An 18,961-nucleotide genomic window follows, 5' to 3' on the forward strand; every position below is an offset into this window, starting at 1 on the left:
AGCAAGAAATGGCATTTTCCTGGCCACAGCTAGCCCCTCAAGGTCCTGGAACCTTGAGTCCTAGAGTAAGTCTCCAAGGAATTCTGGCTGTCTCCCTAAACCGTCATGACGCCAGTGCTGCACTCCCTGCCCGTGGGACCTGTCCCCGTGCTTTAATAAAATCACCTTTTTGCACCAAAGACTTCTTCACGAATTCTTCCTTGGCCATCGGCTCCAGACCCACGAAACCCCCATCACTCCAACACTTCACCACCTCCACCTTGTGCTTCCTACAACTCCAAATCCAGCAGGTCACTATCCCGCCGACACTCCTCCAGCCTGTGAAGCTGATCTGGTCCCACCCGTCGCCCTGGCCAATCTCCTGTGCCATGTCCCCGGGCTTCCTGGAGCTCAGCATCGTTCCCTGCACTTAAAACGCAGGGACGGGGCTCCTGGGTGGGCCTCAGTGGCTCAAGCGTCCCACTCTTGGTCCCCACCATCTGTTTTGTGAGCTGGAGCCCCGCGTCGGGCTCCGAGCTGATAGCACAGAGTAGACTTGGGATTCTCTCTCTGTCCCTCCCCCACTCGCACTGTCCCTTCTGTTTCAAAACAAACATTTAAGTCCCTTTAAAGTTAAAAAACAAAATAAAATAAAGGCACGGACACGTGGCTCTCTTATGGCTCTCATTTATTTGCATTTTTTTTGGGGTTCTATTTTATTGTGTTTTTTGAATAAATTTTTGAATTTACCAAGAGTTTTGAGAACCCGATTTTTTGGCTCTAGGGACATCCTCCCTGGCTGCCTGTATTCACTGCTGGTGTCGGAGTTTGTGGCTGGTGAGTTGCATCTGGGCCCGCTGATCGTGGTCCCTATGCTGGTCCCTTCGGAGGTCAGACTACTCTGCTCTGAGGACAGGCCTGTGCTGGAACAGGTTGCGATGGAGCTCCAGGAGCGGACTGTGGTTGGTGTGCTGATCTTGGGCTGGATGGTTGTCAACGTGTACCACAGGTTTTCACTCCCCAGGGACATGAAAATCCAAGCACTGTGTTCCCTGTTTTCCATATTTCGTTCCGCTTCCCAGAAGACTTCCCCCTCAAACGGCTCAAACCCGGTGGCCAAGCAGTACCAAACCACCCCCAGGCTCCAAGTGTTTGCGGAAGGGGTGTGCTCCCTTTGCTGCAGGAAGAGTCGCGGGGCAGAATAAGGGGGGCTGTCCCAGAAAGTGTGGAGTTTGTAGCCAGCAAACCGGATGCTCAGTCCAACCCCCGTGTGTTTTACCTTCAGCTTCTTGTCAAAAAGCAGTGTCTCCAGCTTCTGATCCCCGCCGATCATACCTTGTTGGTGGCAGTACTCCACAACCGATAACAGCTGGCAGAATTTGTCTGGAACCTCCTCCGTCACTTGGCCATGGTGCGTAAAATCGTCACACAGCTTGTCTCTGCTTACATATTTTGAAAGGAGGACTAACGATTTCTTCCTGTTGATCACCTCGAGTGACTTGACAATATTTGGGTGACTTGAGGTCTTCATATTCTGGGCTTCACGACAAAGTCCCTGGAGGCCAGCGGGGTCCTCCTGGGTTTTCCTGATGAACTTCACATCAGACTGCTTCCCGGTTAGGATGTACTGGGTCAGCTTCATCGTGGGGACGCTGCCCTCACTGGTGGTCTCGGGGATCTCGTAAATACAGACGTCCTCCTCACCAGCGGTAATGGCCTTACGCCCCTGAAGGATGGTGACCTACTAACTATACTAACGCTAAATAATGCTAATTACACGGACTATGCTAACCAACAATACCAACCTACAAAATTTGCCAATACTAACAATACTATGCTTATGAACTATACTAACAATATGAACTATACTAACAATATGAACTATACTAACTGTACTAAAACGCTAACACAAAAAAAAAAACAAATGAAAAACACACACGCGCACACACACACTCACACACACACACACACACAAAGAAAATGAAGGGAGGAAATGAAGAAAAATTGAGAAAAAGAAAAACTAAAAAAGAGAAAAAAAGGAAAAAGTAAAAACAGAAACAGGGAAAAAAAATTGGGAGAGAAAAGGAGTAGAGAAAAAAGAAAAATGAAAATAAAAAAATAAACAAAATGAAAAAAAGAGAAGTCAAAATCCAACTAGCTAGGGTCAAAGGCCGACAGGTCACCAAAGCTTCCTGGGCTGTAAAGACCAAACACCCAGCCGAGCCAGGGTCTTATATAGACAGGTCTTGCCATGACTTCACAATGTGAAGGCACATGTGAGGGCACAGCAAGAAATGGGCCAATTATGCAATCATGGCTGGGGATGTCTGAGACCCCAGTGGTTTCCTCACTTTTTATTCCCAAAACCCCTTTACTCAATAAAAAAAAAAAAGACCCCCAATGGGCTTTTTGTTTGTTTGTGTGGGCTTTTCAAGATTGATATTTACTTTGTTAGAAATCAAAATCTATAAGATGGTTCAGTGGCCTTTTCACTTCAAGTTTAGAAAACTGTAATTTTGGCTTGTATAGACCTCGTAATGTCTACACTTAAAATACCCAGTTCCTGGTCTCAAAATGGTGCTACAACATATAAGGAAATGTTGTGTTGTGTACAACACGATAAGGCTCATTATTAACATCTATAAAGCTCAGAGGAAGATTGCTTCTCATCATATTTTCACTGATAAGGTTGTGAGGAGATTTCTCATCAGAAACCTTGGAGGCTAGAAGGCATGGGTTGATGTGTTTAAAGCACTGAAGGAAAAAAGCTGTCAACCAAGAATCCTACATTTGGGAAAACTGTCCTTCAAAAATGAGGAAGAAATGAAGACATTCCCAGATCAACCAAAGCTGAAAGCCTTGCCCTGATGACTAGACCGGCCCTGCAGTGAAGGGGGTCCTTAAGGTTGAAATGAAAGGGCACTGAACAAGTAACTCGAAGCCTTCTGAAGAGATAATCTCCGGTAAAGGTAAACAGACAGACAATTATGAACGCTAGTACTGTTATGACTTTGGTCTGTAGCTCTACTTTTTGTTCTCTATGTTAAGAGACTGATATATTTAAAAACCTAATTATTCATCTATGCTTTTGGACACAAGATGCATAAAGATGTGATTTTGTGACATTAACAACTGACAGAAGGTGGGGTCAGGGCTGTAAAGTAGCTGAGTTTTCATGTGTTATTGAGGTTAAGCTGGTATAAATTGACACTACAATGTTGTAACTTTAGGATGTTAAAAGCAATCCCATGGTAACCACACACAACCACACACACACACACACACACACACGCCACAGAACATACACAAAAGGAAATGAGAAGGGAATTAAAATGTTTCACTACAAAAAAAAAAATCAACTAAATGCAAAAGAAGATAGTCATGCAGAAAGTTTGAGACAGAAAGCAATTAAGGCATATAGAAAACAAAGAGCAAACCACAGAAGGAATTCCTTCCTTATCAGTAATGACTTTAAATGTAAGCAGATTAAACAGATTAGTGAAATGGATAAAAACATAGGATCCAACTCTCTGTTACCTACAAGGGACTCAGATCCAAAGACACAAAAAAGGTGAATGTGAAAGGAAGGAAAAAGATAATCCATGCAAATGCAGCCAAAAGAAAGGGTGGAGTGGCTGTAATAATACCAGACAGAACAGACGTTAAATCGGAAAATGTTACAAGAGACAAAGAAGGACATTTTATATGAATTAAGAGGTTCAGTACAGCAAGAAGAAAAGATGATAAACATTTACACACATAATGAGAGGCCATTATCGACAGAACTGAAGGGAAAAATAGTTGTATAATAATCGTTGGAGCCTTCCATATCCCACTGTCAATAACGGACAGGACAACCAGACAGAAGGTAAGTAAGGACACAGAGGATTTGAAGAACACCATAGCCCAGCCAGATCTAACAGACGGGCACGGGACCCCACCCAACAATAACGGCACGCGGGACCTTCTCTGAGACAGTCTTTGCATTAGGTCACGAGTTAAGTCTCAGTAGATTTCACAAGATAGATATCATACAAAGTATCTTTTCCAACCACAAGAAGATGAAGTCAGAAATGGGTAACAGAAGGAAGAGTGGAAAATTTAAACAGCTGTGAAAACTGAAAACACACTCTCAAAGAACCAATGTGTCGAAGAAGAAATCACAGTGGAATGCGAACATACGTAGAGGTGAAGGGAAATGAAACACGACGCGTCAAAACTCCTGGAAAACAACAAAGCAGTGGCGAGGGGGAAATTTATAGCTGTAAACGCTCACAGTAAACATCAAGACAGATCTTAAATCAACACCATAGACGTGCAACTTAAGAAACTAGAAAAAGCCAAAGGTAGCAAAGGGAAGGACATAATAAAGATTAGAGCGGAGATAAATGAAACAGAGGCTAGAAAAACGAAAGAGATAATCAATGGACCCAAGAGCTGGTCCTTTGAAAACACCAAACTGCTAGCCGGATTGCCGGTGGAGGCAGAGAAGACTCAATGACTGCATTGCCACTGACTCCTTACAGACGTAGGAAGGGTTAGAGTGCTATCAACAAGTGTATTCCAGCTAATTGGAGAATCCAGATACAATGGACCAATTTCTAGACCTAGAAAACCTACCAAGACTAAATCACAAAGAAAGAGAAAATCGGAAGAGATTCGTACATAACTAGGGAGGAGCCTGAGGCTGTAATCGAAGATCACTTGACCAAAAAAAGCCCCGGATCTGACAGCCTCACTGGTGAATTCTACCAAACATTGGAAGAATTGACACCAATCTTCTCAAACTCTTCCAAAAAATTCAGGAAAGAACACTTCCTAACTAGTTCTATCAGGCCGCCATTGCTTTGATGCACCCTAAATATCTCTGGGCCACCTTCCAGACAGTCACCAGAGGAGTTTTCTAAAATATCCAGCCAGATGAGTTATTTTCTCAGCGACAAAAGAGACCTTTCTCTTGTCTGTGGAAAGAGAGGACCAGCAGTGTCTCCAGACTCAGGCTGAACATCTATGGACCTCTTCTGAGAGCCTCCGTCCACAACGGATGGGCCACACCGCAGACTGGACACAGCTGAAGCGGGGCAGGGGGTGGGGTGGGGAGGGGAAAATTCACGGAGGTAACCTGGGCTTCAATTGGTCTGTCAGCTGCTTTGACTGCTTTGGGCATCTTTGAATACAACAAGCCATGCCCTCGTTGGACACTGGGAAAGGACAATCTATCTGCACATCCAGCCCTATGGGCTGGAGTCTCCCAAACGAGGCCATCGTTTGTTTTGGCAACTCTGCTCCACCACAACATTCATCAGACTCCTGAGAAAGACGACCGATGAAGGGATCCATAAATGGTAAGACCATCTCGCACTTAGCTGTGTTTGGTAAAAGGGAGATATTAGGAAACTGGGCCTTTAAGGTTTTGCTTGCACCCTGTTTGTGGAATGGTACGTGTGTCTATGTATGTTGTAAATGTGAGATAGTTTCTCTACCTCCGGGTGGTGGTTGTGAAAATTAATTTGTAAAAGTGCTCTACTTAGCTGGTTTGAAGGCAAGTGCTTGTAAGAACTGGGTGTTCTAGGGGCGCCTGGGTGGCTCGCTCGGTTAAGCGTCTGACTTCAGCCCAGGTCATGATCTTGTGGTCTGTGGGTTCGAGCCCCATGTAGGGCTCTGTGCTGAGGGCTCAGAGACTGGAGCCTGCTTGAGATTCTGTGTCTCCCTCTCTCTCTAATCCTCCCCCATTCACGCTCTGTCTCTGTCTGTCTGTCTCTCTCTCTCAAAAGTAAATAAACTTAAAAAAATTAAAAGAAAAAAAAAGAACTGGGCGTTCTAAAACTCAGAAAGATAGAAACTAACCCCAGGTGTCTTTCAAGTTCAAGTGATCTTGGAAAATATTTGGTACGAAAGCTAATGTAACGTTGTTTGTTTAGTTAAAATGGACATAAGTCTTTAGAATTGCCAACATTAAATGTGATAGTTTCACTCTGCTTGTGTTTACTGTAAGTCAAACCAGCTGTTGGCGTTGTGACTGTCACAAAATGTGATGGAAAAGAGAAAGACGTTAGAGCCCTGTCCAATGGCTTCTGAAGCTTTACGGGCAAGCGAAGGACAGACAGACAGATGTAAATAATTTTAACAAATGTAATTAAGGCTACTTGACCAAATAAGGGAAAAAATTCTGTATTTAGTGAAAGTGAGACTGGTTATTCAAAGAGGGAAAACTTGGGGTACCTGGGTGGCTCAGTCTGTTGAGCATCCCGCTCCTGACCTCTGCGCAAGTCATAATCCCAGAGTTGTGGGATTGAGCCCCGTGTCAGGCTCCAAGTGGAGCCTGCTTGAGATTCTCTCTCTGTGTGTCTCTCTGTGTCTCTCTCTCCCCCCCTCCCCCGCTTGTGCTCTCTCTCTCTCAAACAAAATTTAAAAAAAAAACAAAGAGGGGAAAACGTAGGACAAAATCTGAAGGAATGCGAAAGGGAAAATTGCAGAAGGTTTGCGAGAAGGGAATCTTTCGAAAGAAATGCTATGCATGGTCGGGGCCGAGATTCTGGAGTTTCGCATGTAAGAAACAAGTTTATGAGGGCAGCGATCGACCCCCGGGGAAGAGAAGGGGGAGGCAGAGAACGATGTCAGGCAGAAGTTGAGCAGTGACACTTCAACGGAAGCCTTAGCCGACTCTCTGAGCCGTCCCGAAAGTTGGACTGCCCTTCGGAAGCATCCAAACTTAGGTGGAAGGGGCTGGCTCTTCGTAAGCGTCTTTGGATGTGACCACCTGGGCAGCGGGCAATGCCCTTGGCAAGGCCGCTGCCTACAGTCACGGCGATCCCTGATGATGTCTGAGCGTCGAAGGCTGTAGGCAGCATTGCTATGGCTGGGAGACCTGGGTTCCTGCCGGACATTCTGGTCAGCGCATCCCAACACCCGCCACAAGAACTCAGACCCATGCAGTGCCCTGGATGTCCTTGTCCAAATAAGTATGTATCAACGTGGGAGGTGACACGGAGGAAGAAAGAAGGGACTGCATATCTTTTTAAAAATTCATCTTGTTGCAACGAATGAGTTTTAATATCCAAAGTACAACGGTATAAGACTGGAATTTGGGTTTTCTCGCTGTTCATGTGACAGAGGCTTCTTAGATGATGGGTCTAAATTATCAACAGAGGTTTTTCTTTATCTTTAAGCTGCCTAGAAAAACAAAGTTTCTATGTCTTGTCTCTGTTAGGTCTTTGCTTCCTTAAGAAAGTTGAATCTGCTCAGTGTTAAGAGAGCTAAGGTTTGCTCACAGCTCCATTTACCTTGCTGTCTGCATTTACCTTGAGAATCTCTTCTTGCCATCCCGGCTAAATAAGTATCCTGTTTTGTAATGATCTGTAATCCTATTTAGGCACGTGTTTTGAAACCTTCTGGTATTTCACCAACTTCCAAAAACCCAGCTTGTGAATGGAAGTCTTTTTGACGAATTAGGCTTATTCCCTGGTGTGTCAAATGACATGGGAGGCATCATCAAATAAGCGATGAGGAACCTTCTTAGGCTTTGTTGTATGGGTGATTGCTCTAAGTGTCCTAGAGATTTTATAAGATTCCTAAGGGTTTGATATGTCCTGGTATAGCGTCATCGCTTGTAATACTAACTACTGAAGTAGCGTGTGTCACAGAATCTCCTTGCCAGCTGCACTGCATTGACAAATACAGCTCTCTGATCCCTTCAGGATCATAAAGCTAAGCTTAGTAAGAATTCCCAGAACTAATGGGGAAACTGCTTTCAAACAGACCCTTGTGTAAACATTGCTGGTCCTCTAATGTTTGCTCTTCTAAATTTAAGTCTGCCTATGACATTTGGCAGACGTTTGGTAAATAATTTCTTCATACACAGATAGGAAACATTTATCCCTTTCTCCCTACCTGGTACCACCAGAATTCAAAACTCTCAGGGAGTATTCTCCTACTTTCACGGCAGTGTATTTATTTGCAGAAGTTCGATACGAATCCGTTCTCCTTGCAACAGGACGCCACTGGAAACATTGGTCATGTTGCCAAGGCTTTGACTGGAATGTCATAGTTGAGGGAGATATGCCTAGACTCAGCTACAATCAGAGAGCTTTAAGGAGCTAATTAAGGTTGACTTTGCCGAGCCAATGAAGCCCCTTGGAAAACTTGCCTCGTACCTTGCTTACAAAGTTTCCAGCAGCCCTACCAGGTGAATAAGGAAGGTCGTCACTTCCTGGCAGGTGCAGGAACCTCAGGGTATTTGGGGGATCTCGAGAAGAGAGGGAGCCACCCACACCTATAGGTATGGCAGGCAAAGGCTGATGGCCAGTATTTGGCTTGGCTTCTTTAGCCTGACAAGGCTGTTAAAAGTTCAATCTGACATTCCTTACGAAAAGTTCCAGCGAAGCAGATTGAAAAACCCAACACCTATATGACCAATCACCGTTGTGATGGCGCTTGTGTAAACAGGCCCAGCTTCAACTGGACAATTTCACAAACAAACGTGTCCTAATCTGGCTCTCTTTGGTGGAGATGAGGGTGGTTTCAGAGAGAGAGATTGTTCCAGTAACACACCTGTGAAAATGTAAGATCATGGTTCCGATGAGCCGTCTGGGAGGCTTCGTTGGTTGTCTATACACCTGGGCTGGGTCCTGACTTCTTCTGGTTTCCTTGAATATCTGACCCTGACTCTCCAAACTAAGGTTTCCAGTTTTCTCCCACCGTGTGGACTGGAAGCCCTGAGAACGAACACTGCTTTTCCCTGAAGCCCCGCAAACCGAAGCCAGGCCAGCCGAGGTACACGTGAGAGAAAAGTGGCCCGGTGATCTAAGGGCCACTCAGAAAGATCACCAGAGACACACGGAGAGCTGAACAAGCTGATCGCAGCCATCCCGACTGGACAAGCTGCCATCGGAGCATCCAGACGTGGACGTGTTCACGGATGGGGACCGTGTCACGGGTCAAAGACAAGGAAGAGCTGGGTGCAGTGGTGACCCATCAGCTACCGTCCGCTGCGGAAGACGCCACAAAGTGGACCGACTGCCCAAGGGAACCATGCTGGCAGCCCGTCAAAGACTCCAAGACCCTCTGGAAGAGCTCTCGTGCCAAAGATAGACTTAACTACATATCAACCCCAACGTCCCTTGGAGGACCAAAGAGGAGTTAAGTAAGGAGTGGGGGTTTGGACACCGTGCTGGCCTTGACACCGGCTGGAAATAGAAGGAATCCTTACCCTAGAGCATCTGATGAAAGAAATAATTAGCCACATTCCTCGAAGCACCCGTTATGGGAAAGATGCCCCTCTTCAGTGGATCCAGAAGTATACTGCGGGCTCCGGTTTCAGCGAAATGCTACAAAAGGCAACGCTTGTGCTAAAAACAACCCTAAGACTGGGTGCCCACAAGTTCTCAAGGGTATACAACTGAGACGCCCCAAACCTGGGGAAGACCGGCACGCAGCCTTTCCCAGAATGCAAAGAACAATGGGAAATTCTCGGGGTTTGCTTGTATCTGCAGACACCTTTATCAACGGGGTTGAGGTTCCTCCCTGGTGTTCAGAGAAGGCCTCGGGAGTTGTCAAAATGCTTTGAAGCGAGATCATTTCTAGGTTTGGACTGCCGCTAATAATTCAGAGGGACAGTGGAGTGACAACCACAGAGTCCAAGGCCTTGGGCATTCAGTGGAAATCACACGCTTCCTGGAGACACCGAGAGAGTGGAAAAAGGGGGAAAAAATGAACTTTGGCAAAGCTCTGCCAAGAAACCCACTTCACTTGGGAACAACCCGTGCCATCTGCCCTGCTTTGGGAAAGAGTGGTCCCTAGAAGAGGGCTTGGTTTAAGCCCCTGTGGAATGTCATATGCAAGACTTTCTATGTTCTTTTCGTGACCTAGGAGGTGCTGGCGGGGCTCCCACCAGCGATTTGGATACTATCAGGTACATCCAGGGCCTGAGTTTGCTTCCGGCAGGCTGATGTACCTCACAGATGTGTCTTCACGCTGCCTGAATCCCTTGGTGACATCCAAAGGTGTCACTCAAGATGTCACTAAAGACCTGAAGAGCGGGAGCCCAGAGGACCAGCTCCAGCCTCACTGTCCAGGTCAGACCCTGCGAGGTGCCGTTGACCCCCCACTCCCCCGAGACTACAGGGAATTGAGCCGTGGATTCACACTTGAATGACAAGAATCCACAGGTTCCCTACACCTGTCAGCAGGGAGGAGGTCGAAAGGGACCCGGCTCAGACCAGTGAGCCTCTGCTGGACCTGAACCTCCGACGTGGGGGAACTGGTACAAGGGAATCAAGCCATGAGGACAACATGCTGCCTGTTGTTCTCTAGTACCCCTAAAGCCCTAGACACAACATGGTACAGGAACTATTGACCAAAGTACAAAAATCCCGGTAATGCAGGCCATTCCTTTCCACCCCAAAGTTTCCCCTTGTCTAACCCCAGTCTCCACCCCACCTCAGCAGGAAGTAACGGCCGCGGCCGGGTGGTGGTCCCAATACCCACAAGAATGCGGACGGATCAAAAGACCCTGGGGACTGAAAAGGGTAACCAAAGGGCTAGCAGCCGCAACTCTGTACCCTGACCTTTTTCCTTCGCCACTAAGTACCCCTGACTCTCCTCCTCTAGGGAGGTGGATGTGAGGCTCGCCCTCCTGCCTCTGGAATAAACTCTTGCTTTGCTTTATACCCCGTGTCTCAGTGATGGTCTTTATGCGCATCAGGCAGATGAACTCGGGTCCACGACATACGGCAGGCACTCAGTAAAGACCGCTGAACCCACGTGGACTCTGACGCTTGGAGAGTTCAGTGTCTGGTCCGTGGTGACACAGGGTAGGACGAGGAGAAGGGTTTGATTTCAGAACTGTAGTGCCTCTACTCCCATCCACAGTGCTAAGAAGTTTCTGCTCTCCTCCCAAGGCCACCTGCTCAGCCCTCGGCACGCACAGCACCTCCGTGGCCCCGGCCCCTGTCCCTGCTTTGGAGCCAGCTCCCCATTCCGACCTGGAGGTGACAGACAGCTCAGCCCTGTTGACCCAGCTCCACCAACATCCCAGCCTCATCTGCCAACTTTGGCAATTTTCATACCACCTCGCACACAAAATAAATCGCACGCTCCCATTTTGGGTTTGGGGGGAGAAAAGGCCCAGTCAGTTAATTACAAAGGCTGCCTCGCCTTGGCACGGGGTGGTGGGAGACGTTCACAGGAAAACGGATTAATTTGGACTCATTGCTTTCCCTTCCACGTCCTCGTTCCAATGAAGACAACACTTGTAACCAAGCCCACCTTCTCCAGAAGCAGCCCCCACACTCCCCAAACAAGCAGTCCTCAGGTTTCACTGGCTGGCTGCTCAGGGTCCCGAGAAGCTTGCTGGGACCTTTGGAAAATGCCAGTCAGGGTTTTAGGATTCTTCTGCCAGGGGTGGGGTGGTGGGGGGTGGGGGGATCTACGGGAACTGCTTGGTTCGGTGTTTCTGAGCTCACACTGGTGAGCTGGGCACAGCCGAATACTGGACGCTGGCCTGCTTGGACAGAGGCTGGGTGTCCAGGCTGCCTGCTGGAATCACGCGGGAAGGGGGCAAAATTCAGAGTCTCGGGCCCTGCCCCCCGACCCTACCGAGTCAGACACGTCAAGGACAGGGCCTGGAAATCTGTACCTTCCACAGGCGCCAAGGACAGGACCTGGAAAGGCTTTGGGTGGGAAGTCTCAGATCTGCATTTGAAAGCCGTGTTGTCTAGGGAAGCTGTTCAGCATTTCTCTACCCCAGTCTCCCAGAGCTCAAACACTGGGGCGCACCATAACCCTCTTGAACGGGTGGGGTTGGTTGTACAGGTGCGGTGAGGCCCCGACCCATGGCGGACACTCATTACGTGGTACTGATTCCTATCAGTGAAATTGACTGAGTTCGTTTCAAGGGGTTGATGAGAAGCAAAAGGTGATGCTTTGGTGCTGCGGAAAGTCCTTGTGCCTTAACTACAGCATCAGCACTGGCCCCGGGCCCTCCACGCAGCTAATCATTCCTTCAGACTCCAAACTCTGCATCACTCTTCTTGTCCCACCTCCCCCCGCCACCCCCACCCCGAACCCCCTGAAACCAGTAAATCATTATCATTAGAAGGTTCAAAGTTGGGAGCCTGCACAGGCTCCTTCGGAATGGAGTGAAAACCAGACACACACCCCCCGGGAACAAGGGAGCCAAGTCCTAGGTCTGCAACATGGTCAAAACCGAGTCGTTTCGTTTGTGGAAAATGAATACATCTGAGTTTGCACCTGTCTCGCCCGGGGGAAAAGAAGTGCGCGCCATCGCAAACGGGCGTCTCCCGGCAAAACCCGTTCCCTGCTGCTCCGGGAGGCTCAGACTGCCTGAAAGGCTGCAGCCTTCAAAACCTGTTTCATGCGGTTTGTCCATTTTTGGGCTGTTTCAGCTGTCCCATTCTGTTGGAAGCCTGGTTTTGCACATCAAATGGGTTCTGTTTCTCCAGCAAATTTCAAGGAACGCCAGGGGATCCTGGAACTGGATCCCACATTACAAGCAGATGCTCCCTTCACACCTGAATCTCCTCCCCATGACCCCAGAAAGTGTGGGTCACCCCTCTGCTTTCTGATTACAAAAACGGGGAGGGGGTTGGAGCTCTTTCTAGAGATGAGAAAATGACACGTGTTTCTCTTGATGTCAACATTGCCGTGGCCAATGAACTTGCAGTGCAGGGGTAACACTCGGAATGTCTAACCAGATGGGCCCTTTAGCACCTGTTGTGGCCAGAGGGCTGTGGCAATGGAGGAAAGGCTGGGAGAGCCGTCCTAGCTGGCCAGCAGCCTTGCAACGGCCTCCCACTCTGTCCAGGCTGTTGCAAGCACCGATTCAGAACATGTACCCAGATGATGGAGCTGGAATTTGCGGGAGCTAACTTCCTGTCAGTGTGCAATGTCTCAGGCAGCGATGAGCCCCCATCCCTGGGAAGGTGCCAGCAGGAGCTGATCCTCCAGCAGGGACGTAACAGGAGGTGCTGAACTACACGGTGCCCTCTGCCTCTTCCATGTGGTACAGCTCTCACGACCACGTGCCGGGAGTGAGAATCCCACTTCATGGACTCACAGACCCTTCTCCCTTCTGGAGTGCATTTCCACAGAAATGCCGTGCACAGACCTGCGGCACCTCCCTGCATCGTCCCCGTGGTCCTGGGTGGCTACCATCCACGCCAGGCCTGGCACACGCTGCCTCGCTGCGGGGACTGGGCCACGCCTCACTCAGTCCGTGACATAACTGGCCGCTTCTGAGAAGGCGCTGTACCGAGTCACAAGGGTTAGCAAACTAGTTCAAGGTAATTTATGACCCTGGGATGCTCGGGTTTCTAAATACAACAGACCACTACAAACTGCAAAAGCTTCAAGCTCTCTCCCCAAGGGAGACGGCCCGGCCCAGCCCGGGGCAATGGTGCTGACGCCAGGTGGGCAGGACGAGCTGGCACACTCGCAGGCCTGGCTGGCTTAACTCACTATGAGCCCCAGGGAGGCACTCCTGGAGGCCTCGTGAAGACAGCACCCCCCCCCCCCCCCCACGCCGCCATTCTTCCCTCCCTTGTCTCTGGTATGCATGAGAAGGTGATGAAGATTTTTCTCCTGCGCTGGGATGGCACCGAAACCACAGTGCATTCGGGGTTGCTACATCCTAGTTGGCTTCTCTTTTTTAATGCTAATAATATTGATTTTGGGTACAGTGTATCTCAGGCAAGGGAAACTCCAGTAAACGAAAGCTGACTATAGCCAAACGTGGCTGATGTTTCTTTTTCCCTCGGGGTTGGCAGGTCCTGCCTGCCTTTCCATCTGCCCAGTGCTGGCCTTGAACACCCGGAGTGGCTTCTCTGCACGCTCTCCTGTGGGCTGCCTTCCTGCCTTGGTGCCTGCGCCCAGAGCTTGAGACCCATTTCTGTCTGCAAGAGGACTGTGGTCTCTGCCCTTGCTCCGCTGAGCTCTGGCTGCCGCCTGCATCCAGCATGCGTTCCCAGCACCCCCCGTCCCGGCTCCAGGCCGAGCTCATCTGGGGCCTGCTACCAGGTACAGTGACCCTCCCCTTCCCTTGCAGACATCAACTGTGAGTCAGCCCTGAACGCAGGTCCCCAGTATACCCATACCTTGCCAGCCTCATCCTCAGTGCACACTCCCAGCTAGGAGTAGGGATTCGGGGTGAGTGAGACACAGCCCCGTCCTCAGGCCTTGGCCTTTCTGACTCAGGAGGCTGACACACACGTGCGCCAATGAGGGACACAAGTACACTGTCTTCTGTGACGGGGGCAGGGCGGTGAGCCTGGGAGAGCCCAGAAGAAGCCTGGAGGGCTTCCTGGAAGAGGTGGTGCCAAAGGTGTGCGATGTTCCATATGATCTCCGCAGTCCTTGGGTGTAAGCATCCCAGAGAAAGACACCTCCATGGGGACTGTTGAGTCTATCGCTACTGGCTAGGTGGCATTTGGTGACAAAGGAACAAATGGTCCGAGCTTCCTCTGCCTAGTCCTGGATTGTTGGGGGTCTGGTTTCTTCAGGGCGACAGAGACACAGCCATGGCTGACTGTTCTGGGGCCCTGGCTCCTGCCTTGCTCCTCTCTCCAGAACACGGGACACTGCGGTTGACCCCTAAACAGCTCTGTTCCTCCTGTCCCCTGTCTCCGTACCCTTTGCACTATGATGGGGCAGCTCTTCCCATCAGGGGTGGGGTCTAGATCCCCCCGCTTTGAATCTGCGCTGGCTCCGTGACTTGCTCTGGCCGACGGAATGTGGTGGAAATGATGCCGTGCCAATTTCAGGCGTAGGCCTCAAAGAGCCTCGTGGCCTTGTGTGCCCACCCTCTCGGGACCCTGGCACCACCATGTGCAGAAGCCCAGACGGCCTCCTGGAAGAATGGGACACGTGTAGCCTACTCACCACCGCCCCTAGTCGCCCCGGCCAACAGCCAGCCGGCAATCAGCCGACCCCTGCCATTGACAACACATGCTTGAGGGAGCCCGGAAGACCTGCCCGACCAGCTAGCTGCCCAGCTAAGTCAACAGTTGGTGCAAGCCGCTACATTTCGGGGTGGTTATTCCGCAGCAGAACCTAACTGATCCCGGCATCCCAGCATTCTGGGCAGGATGCACAGGCTGCAGGATCTATAGGCAGAGGCCTGGCTGCAGACAGATGGACTGGTGGCCTCGGGACCGTCACCTGGCCCTCATGTTTGCTGTCACCTGGGTTCTGCTCTACAGCTAGGATCTACAGTCAGCACAGTTACGACCAAGGTCTAGTTGGCCCGGGAGCGGCTGCGCCTAAGCCATCTGGCCTCCTCTGCGGTTTCCTGGACCTACCCAGGGCCTTCCAGCCGCTTTCCGTGACACTCCAGGTGAAAGCCAAATGCCTCACCATCCCACACGATGCTCCCTACTCCCACCCTGCTCCCAGCTTTGCCCCTCTCACTGCACTCCAGACACACCTGCCTGCAACCCATAAGACCCAACCTGACCTCCGGGCCTTTGCATGTGCAGCTCTCCTGACTAGCATGCTCTTCCCGGATACCCGCACGGCTCCCCCCCATTTCCTTCAGGCTCTGACCCAGTAGGTTTGTTAAACAAACCGGAGATCACAGATCTTTCTTACAAATGGCCTGCGTCACTCCCTGCACACTCCTCCCGCTTTATTTCTTTTCAGAGCAATTAGCATGACTGGGTGCAAAAGTGTCCACATTGTGAGACATCCAGTGGGAGCCAGGAAGGTCAGGAAGGGGGAGTGGGATGCTGAGAAAGACGTCGGCGTTGGGACCTTCATAGCATACAGCCACTGGCTGGGAGCCGATGTGTCCTGAAGCAGCCTGGCACCCCCCACTGCCAGACAAACCAGCAGAGACACCGTTGGCAGTGCTTCAGCCACATGTAGGAGCCGGTATCGCACTCGGCAGCACAAGCCCAGATTTATGGCCATGGCATAACTGCTTACAAGTGTCATGCAGGTGACACATGTTTGTCAAAAACACCTCGTCTTGAGGTGGCCACAGAGAGCAGTTCCTGGAACACAAGGGGCTTTGCAAAGCAAGGCGTCCCTGGGGCTCCTGCCTTCTGAAACCCCTTAATCGAGGGCCCATCACTGAGGGCCCTTCTCAGAGTTTCTAGAGCCTACAAAAGAGAGAAGTCTCTAACTGGAGGTGGGACTCCCCGGCCGCAAACAGGAGCAATGCCAGCTGGCCTGGCTCAGCCTCGGAAGCTGGGGAGGGCACCCTCCAGGGCCAAGGAGGTCCAGGGCAGGCCCAGACCCACCATGGATCCAGGGTTCAGGGACAAAGCTCTTCTGCACTCCGTGAGGGGCCCCATGGCAGACCCATCCCCGGGTCCTGGATCAGTCACCAGGAGGGAGAGCTAGGGCCTGGTCGGGGTCCAAAGGGACCATGCAGTCTCGTGGTAAAGAGCGTGGAGTTTGGAGCCTCATAAAGGCCCTGAGCCTCAGCTTCCGCATCTATAAGATGAGTGTAAAAATAGTGTCTCCTCACAGGGTGGCGAGGACCCCACGGAATGCTCAGACCAGGCCCCGGCACATCACAAATGCTGTAGAAGTGAGTTGTCATCCACATCTTTAGAGGCCATGACTCTGCATCACTCAGAGCAAGGGTGGAGCCTTCCCGGCAAGGATTCGACTCTGTCCCAGGTTTGAGGGTGCTGGGGTACTGCTCCCAGGGCTCTCCCTCCCCTTACCGGGCAAGGAGCCGGTGGGGAGTGAGAGGCAGGAGTTAAACCTCAGCTGCTTCATCATCAAAACGACAGCAGGAGGGATGAGGCAGGGGTGAGAAGCAGAGGTGGCAGGAGGTTTTCAGGCCCCCAGGAACAATGTGCCCAAATGGCTTTCACACCAGCTCAGGGGAGCCCATGGGATGGAAACGGAAAGGCAGGCTGTCATGTCCGATCCCTCCACTGACAGCCCCAGGGTCCTGGGTCCCAACCCACCAGCCCTACTGTGCACAGCCAGACACCAAGAGGAAGGAACACAGAACCCGCCTTCAGAGAATCAGAGACAGACTCCGCGTTGGGGTCACCCAACACAGTCGTTGTGTGGCCATTACAAACTCAACCCTCCTCTGTGCTCCTGTTTCCTCATCCTCACAAAAACATCCATGGATGGGGCACCTGGGTGACTCCGACGGTTAAGCGTCTGACTCTTGCTGTCAGCCCAGGTCACGATCTCATAGTCAGGGGACCGAGCCCCACATCGCGCTCTGCACCGACAGCATGGAGCCTGCTTAGGATTTTCTCTGTCTCTGCCCCTTCCCCAGTCTCTCTCTCTCTCTCCTTCTCAAAAAATGATAAAGAAAGAAACATAGGATAAAAATCCATACATGGCTACACAGGGCCTCCTGGGGCACCTGCACGTACCAGGGATCGCAATGGTAGAAAGAGGGAGAGGGGAGAACACGCGGACAGCAGGCATGAATGACTGCAGGTGTGCTACAAATGATCAGAGATCTGAAGAGCTCAGTACTTGGGAGTTTTAAAAAGGCTTCTTGACATGTGACTGGAGAAAGGCGGCCCAGTTAGTAGACGGTGCTGGGACATCGGAATCCATTCCAGACACATTAAAAATCTATATTTGAAAGAGAGAAGTTGAAGAGGGGGATATTGTGGGGGAATATCTTTGCAAACTTGGCGTTGGGAACAATTTCTTTACCAAAGTGTTAAAAGCTCAGTAAGCATAAAAAAAAAATCGATAGGTTTGACTGCAGTAAAATGTAAATTTCCTTTCACCAAATGACGGGTGAAAAGACAAATGACTAAAAGCAGAAGGCCTCTGGCATATGTACAACTAGGAAAGGATCAGTATCCAGAATACATAAAGAAGTCCTACAAATCCACAGGAAGAAGAGAGGCAATGAGCAAAAAGACCACAGCAGGCATGTCATAGAGGAGGAAACGGAGTGCACAGATGAACTCGGGAAAAGCTGCCCGATGTCACGAGGATGCAGGGAAGTGCAAGGTAAGGTCCCCGTGAGAGATTTCACATCCATCAGGCTCACAGCGAGGAAGACATGTGACATCTGACAGCACCGAGGGTCTGAGAGGATGGAGATCAGCTGGCACCCGCGGTTGATGAGTGTGAAAGCTGGTCTGGCCACACTGAAAACCGCTTTGGCCTTTTCTTGTTAGGTTGACCAGTCCCATGCCTTAGCACCCTGCAAATCCACTCCCAGGAGTCACACAAGGCACACCCAAGAAGAGTTCGTCGCAGCACTTTAGCAAGAGGAGGGGGAGAGAGGAAATGACCCAGATACTCCCTGACAGAGCAATGCAAAAAGAAATTGTAGCACAGTCACACAATTTCTTTCCACACTGGTGACAGCAAACTCCAGCTACACAGCAGCACAGCTCAAGCTCAGAGAGAGGGAAATGTTGAGTACAAAAATGCAAATTTTTGAGATCTACGTACAGAGAGCAAGTTTTTAGAGCTTGAGAACGAAGAAGCAATCTAATGTTTAGGCTTATTCAGTCGGCCTGTGAGCAAGAGAATGGCAAACAAACAAACACCAAATTGCAGAGAGGGGTGACCTGCAGGCAAGGAGGAGATGGAAGTGACTGGGAATGTTCTAGTTCTGGAGTTGAGCTGTGGGCCCACGGATGTTCATTGTCCCACCATCCTTCAGAATGCACGAAACACAGGAAGTATTAAAACAGAACAGAGGCAAAGGGGAAAAACAAGAAGAGAAACATGGTGTGGGTCCAGACACATCCAGTATGATTTCCTTGTCACACACATAGTTGACTGTTTTCACATCGTGTGACGGGGGGTCCCAAGAGTTCCGTCGAGAGGCCAGAGCGGGAAGTGAAAGGACAGGCAATTGGACGAGGGCATTCTTCCCTCTGGGCCTCAGGTTCTCCATATGCAAAATGAGGGGGTGTACCAGGAGTGCCAAATGGCTGGCGTGCATAACCCAGGCCTCCCCTTCCTCACCCGCTGCGGACACTACTCATGGATTGCAGCACTGTTTCACATGGAGCAC

General features: G+C 50.2%; 1 protein-coding gene and 3 long non-coding RNA genes across 4 annotated transcripts in view; 1 reads left to right on the forward strand and 3 right to left on the reverse strand.

The window, feature by feature from the left end:
- Positions 1-13,517, reverse strand: part of LOC123383788 — a 36,478-nt gene extending 22,961 nt beyond the window's left edge. The window contains exon 1 of the long non-coding RNA XR_006593997.1: positions 9,188-13,517. This is a non-coding gene — a long non-coding RNA (uncharacterized LOC123383788). The remainder of the gene's footprint in view (positions 1-9,187) is intronic.
- Positions 1-18,961, reverse strand: part of LOC123383787 — an 84,205-nt gene that overhangs the window by 40,773 nt on the left and 24,471 nt on the right. The gene's annotated exons all lie outside the window — the stretch shown is intronic.
- Positions 651-1,911, reverse strand: LOC123383786 (MAP/microtubule affinity-regulating kinase 3-like). The gene is made up of 2 exons (XM_045052024.1): positions 1,259-1,911; positions 651-1,156 (listed from the first exon to the last, which is right to left on the reverse strand). The coding sequence occupies exons 1-2, from the start codon at positions 1,619-1,621 to the stop codon at positions 668-670; spliced, it is 852 nt and encodes a 283-aa protein (XP_044907959.1). The 5' UTR covers positions 1,622-1,911; the 3' UTR covers positions 651-667.
- Positions 5,087-10,644, forward strand: LOC123383792. Its single transcript, XR_006594003.1, has 2 exons — positions 5,087-5,324; positions 8,658-10,644. It is a non-coding gene; the product is annotated as an uncharacterized LOC123383792 (long non-coding RNA).

This window comes from Felis catus, chromosome A2 (assembly GCF_018350175.1).
Source record: "Felis catus isolate Fca126 chromosome A2, F.catus_Fca126_mat1.0, whole genome shotgun sequence".
NCBI lineage: Eukaryota > Metazoa > Chordata > Mammalia > Carnivora > Felidae > Felis > Felis catus.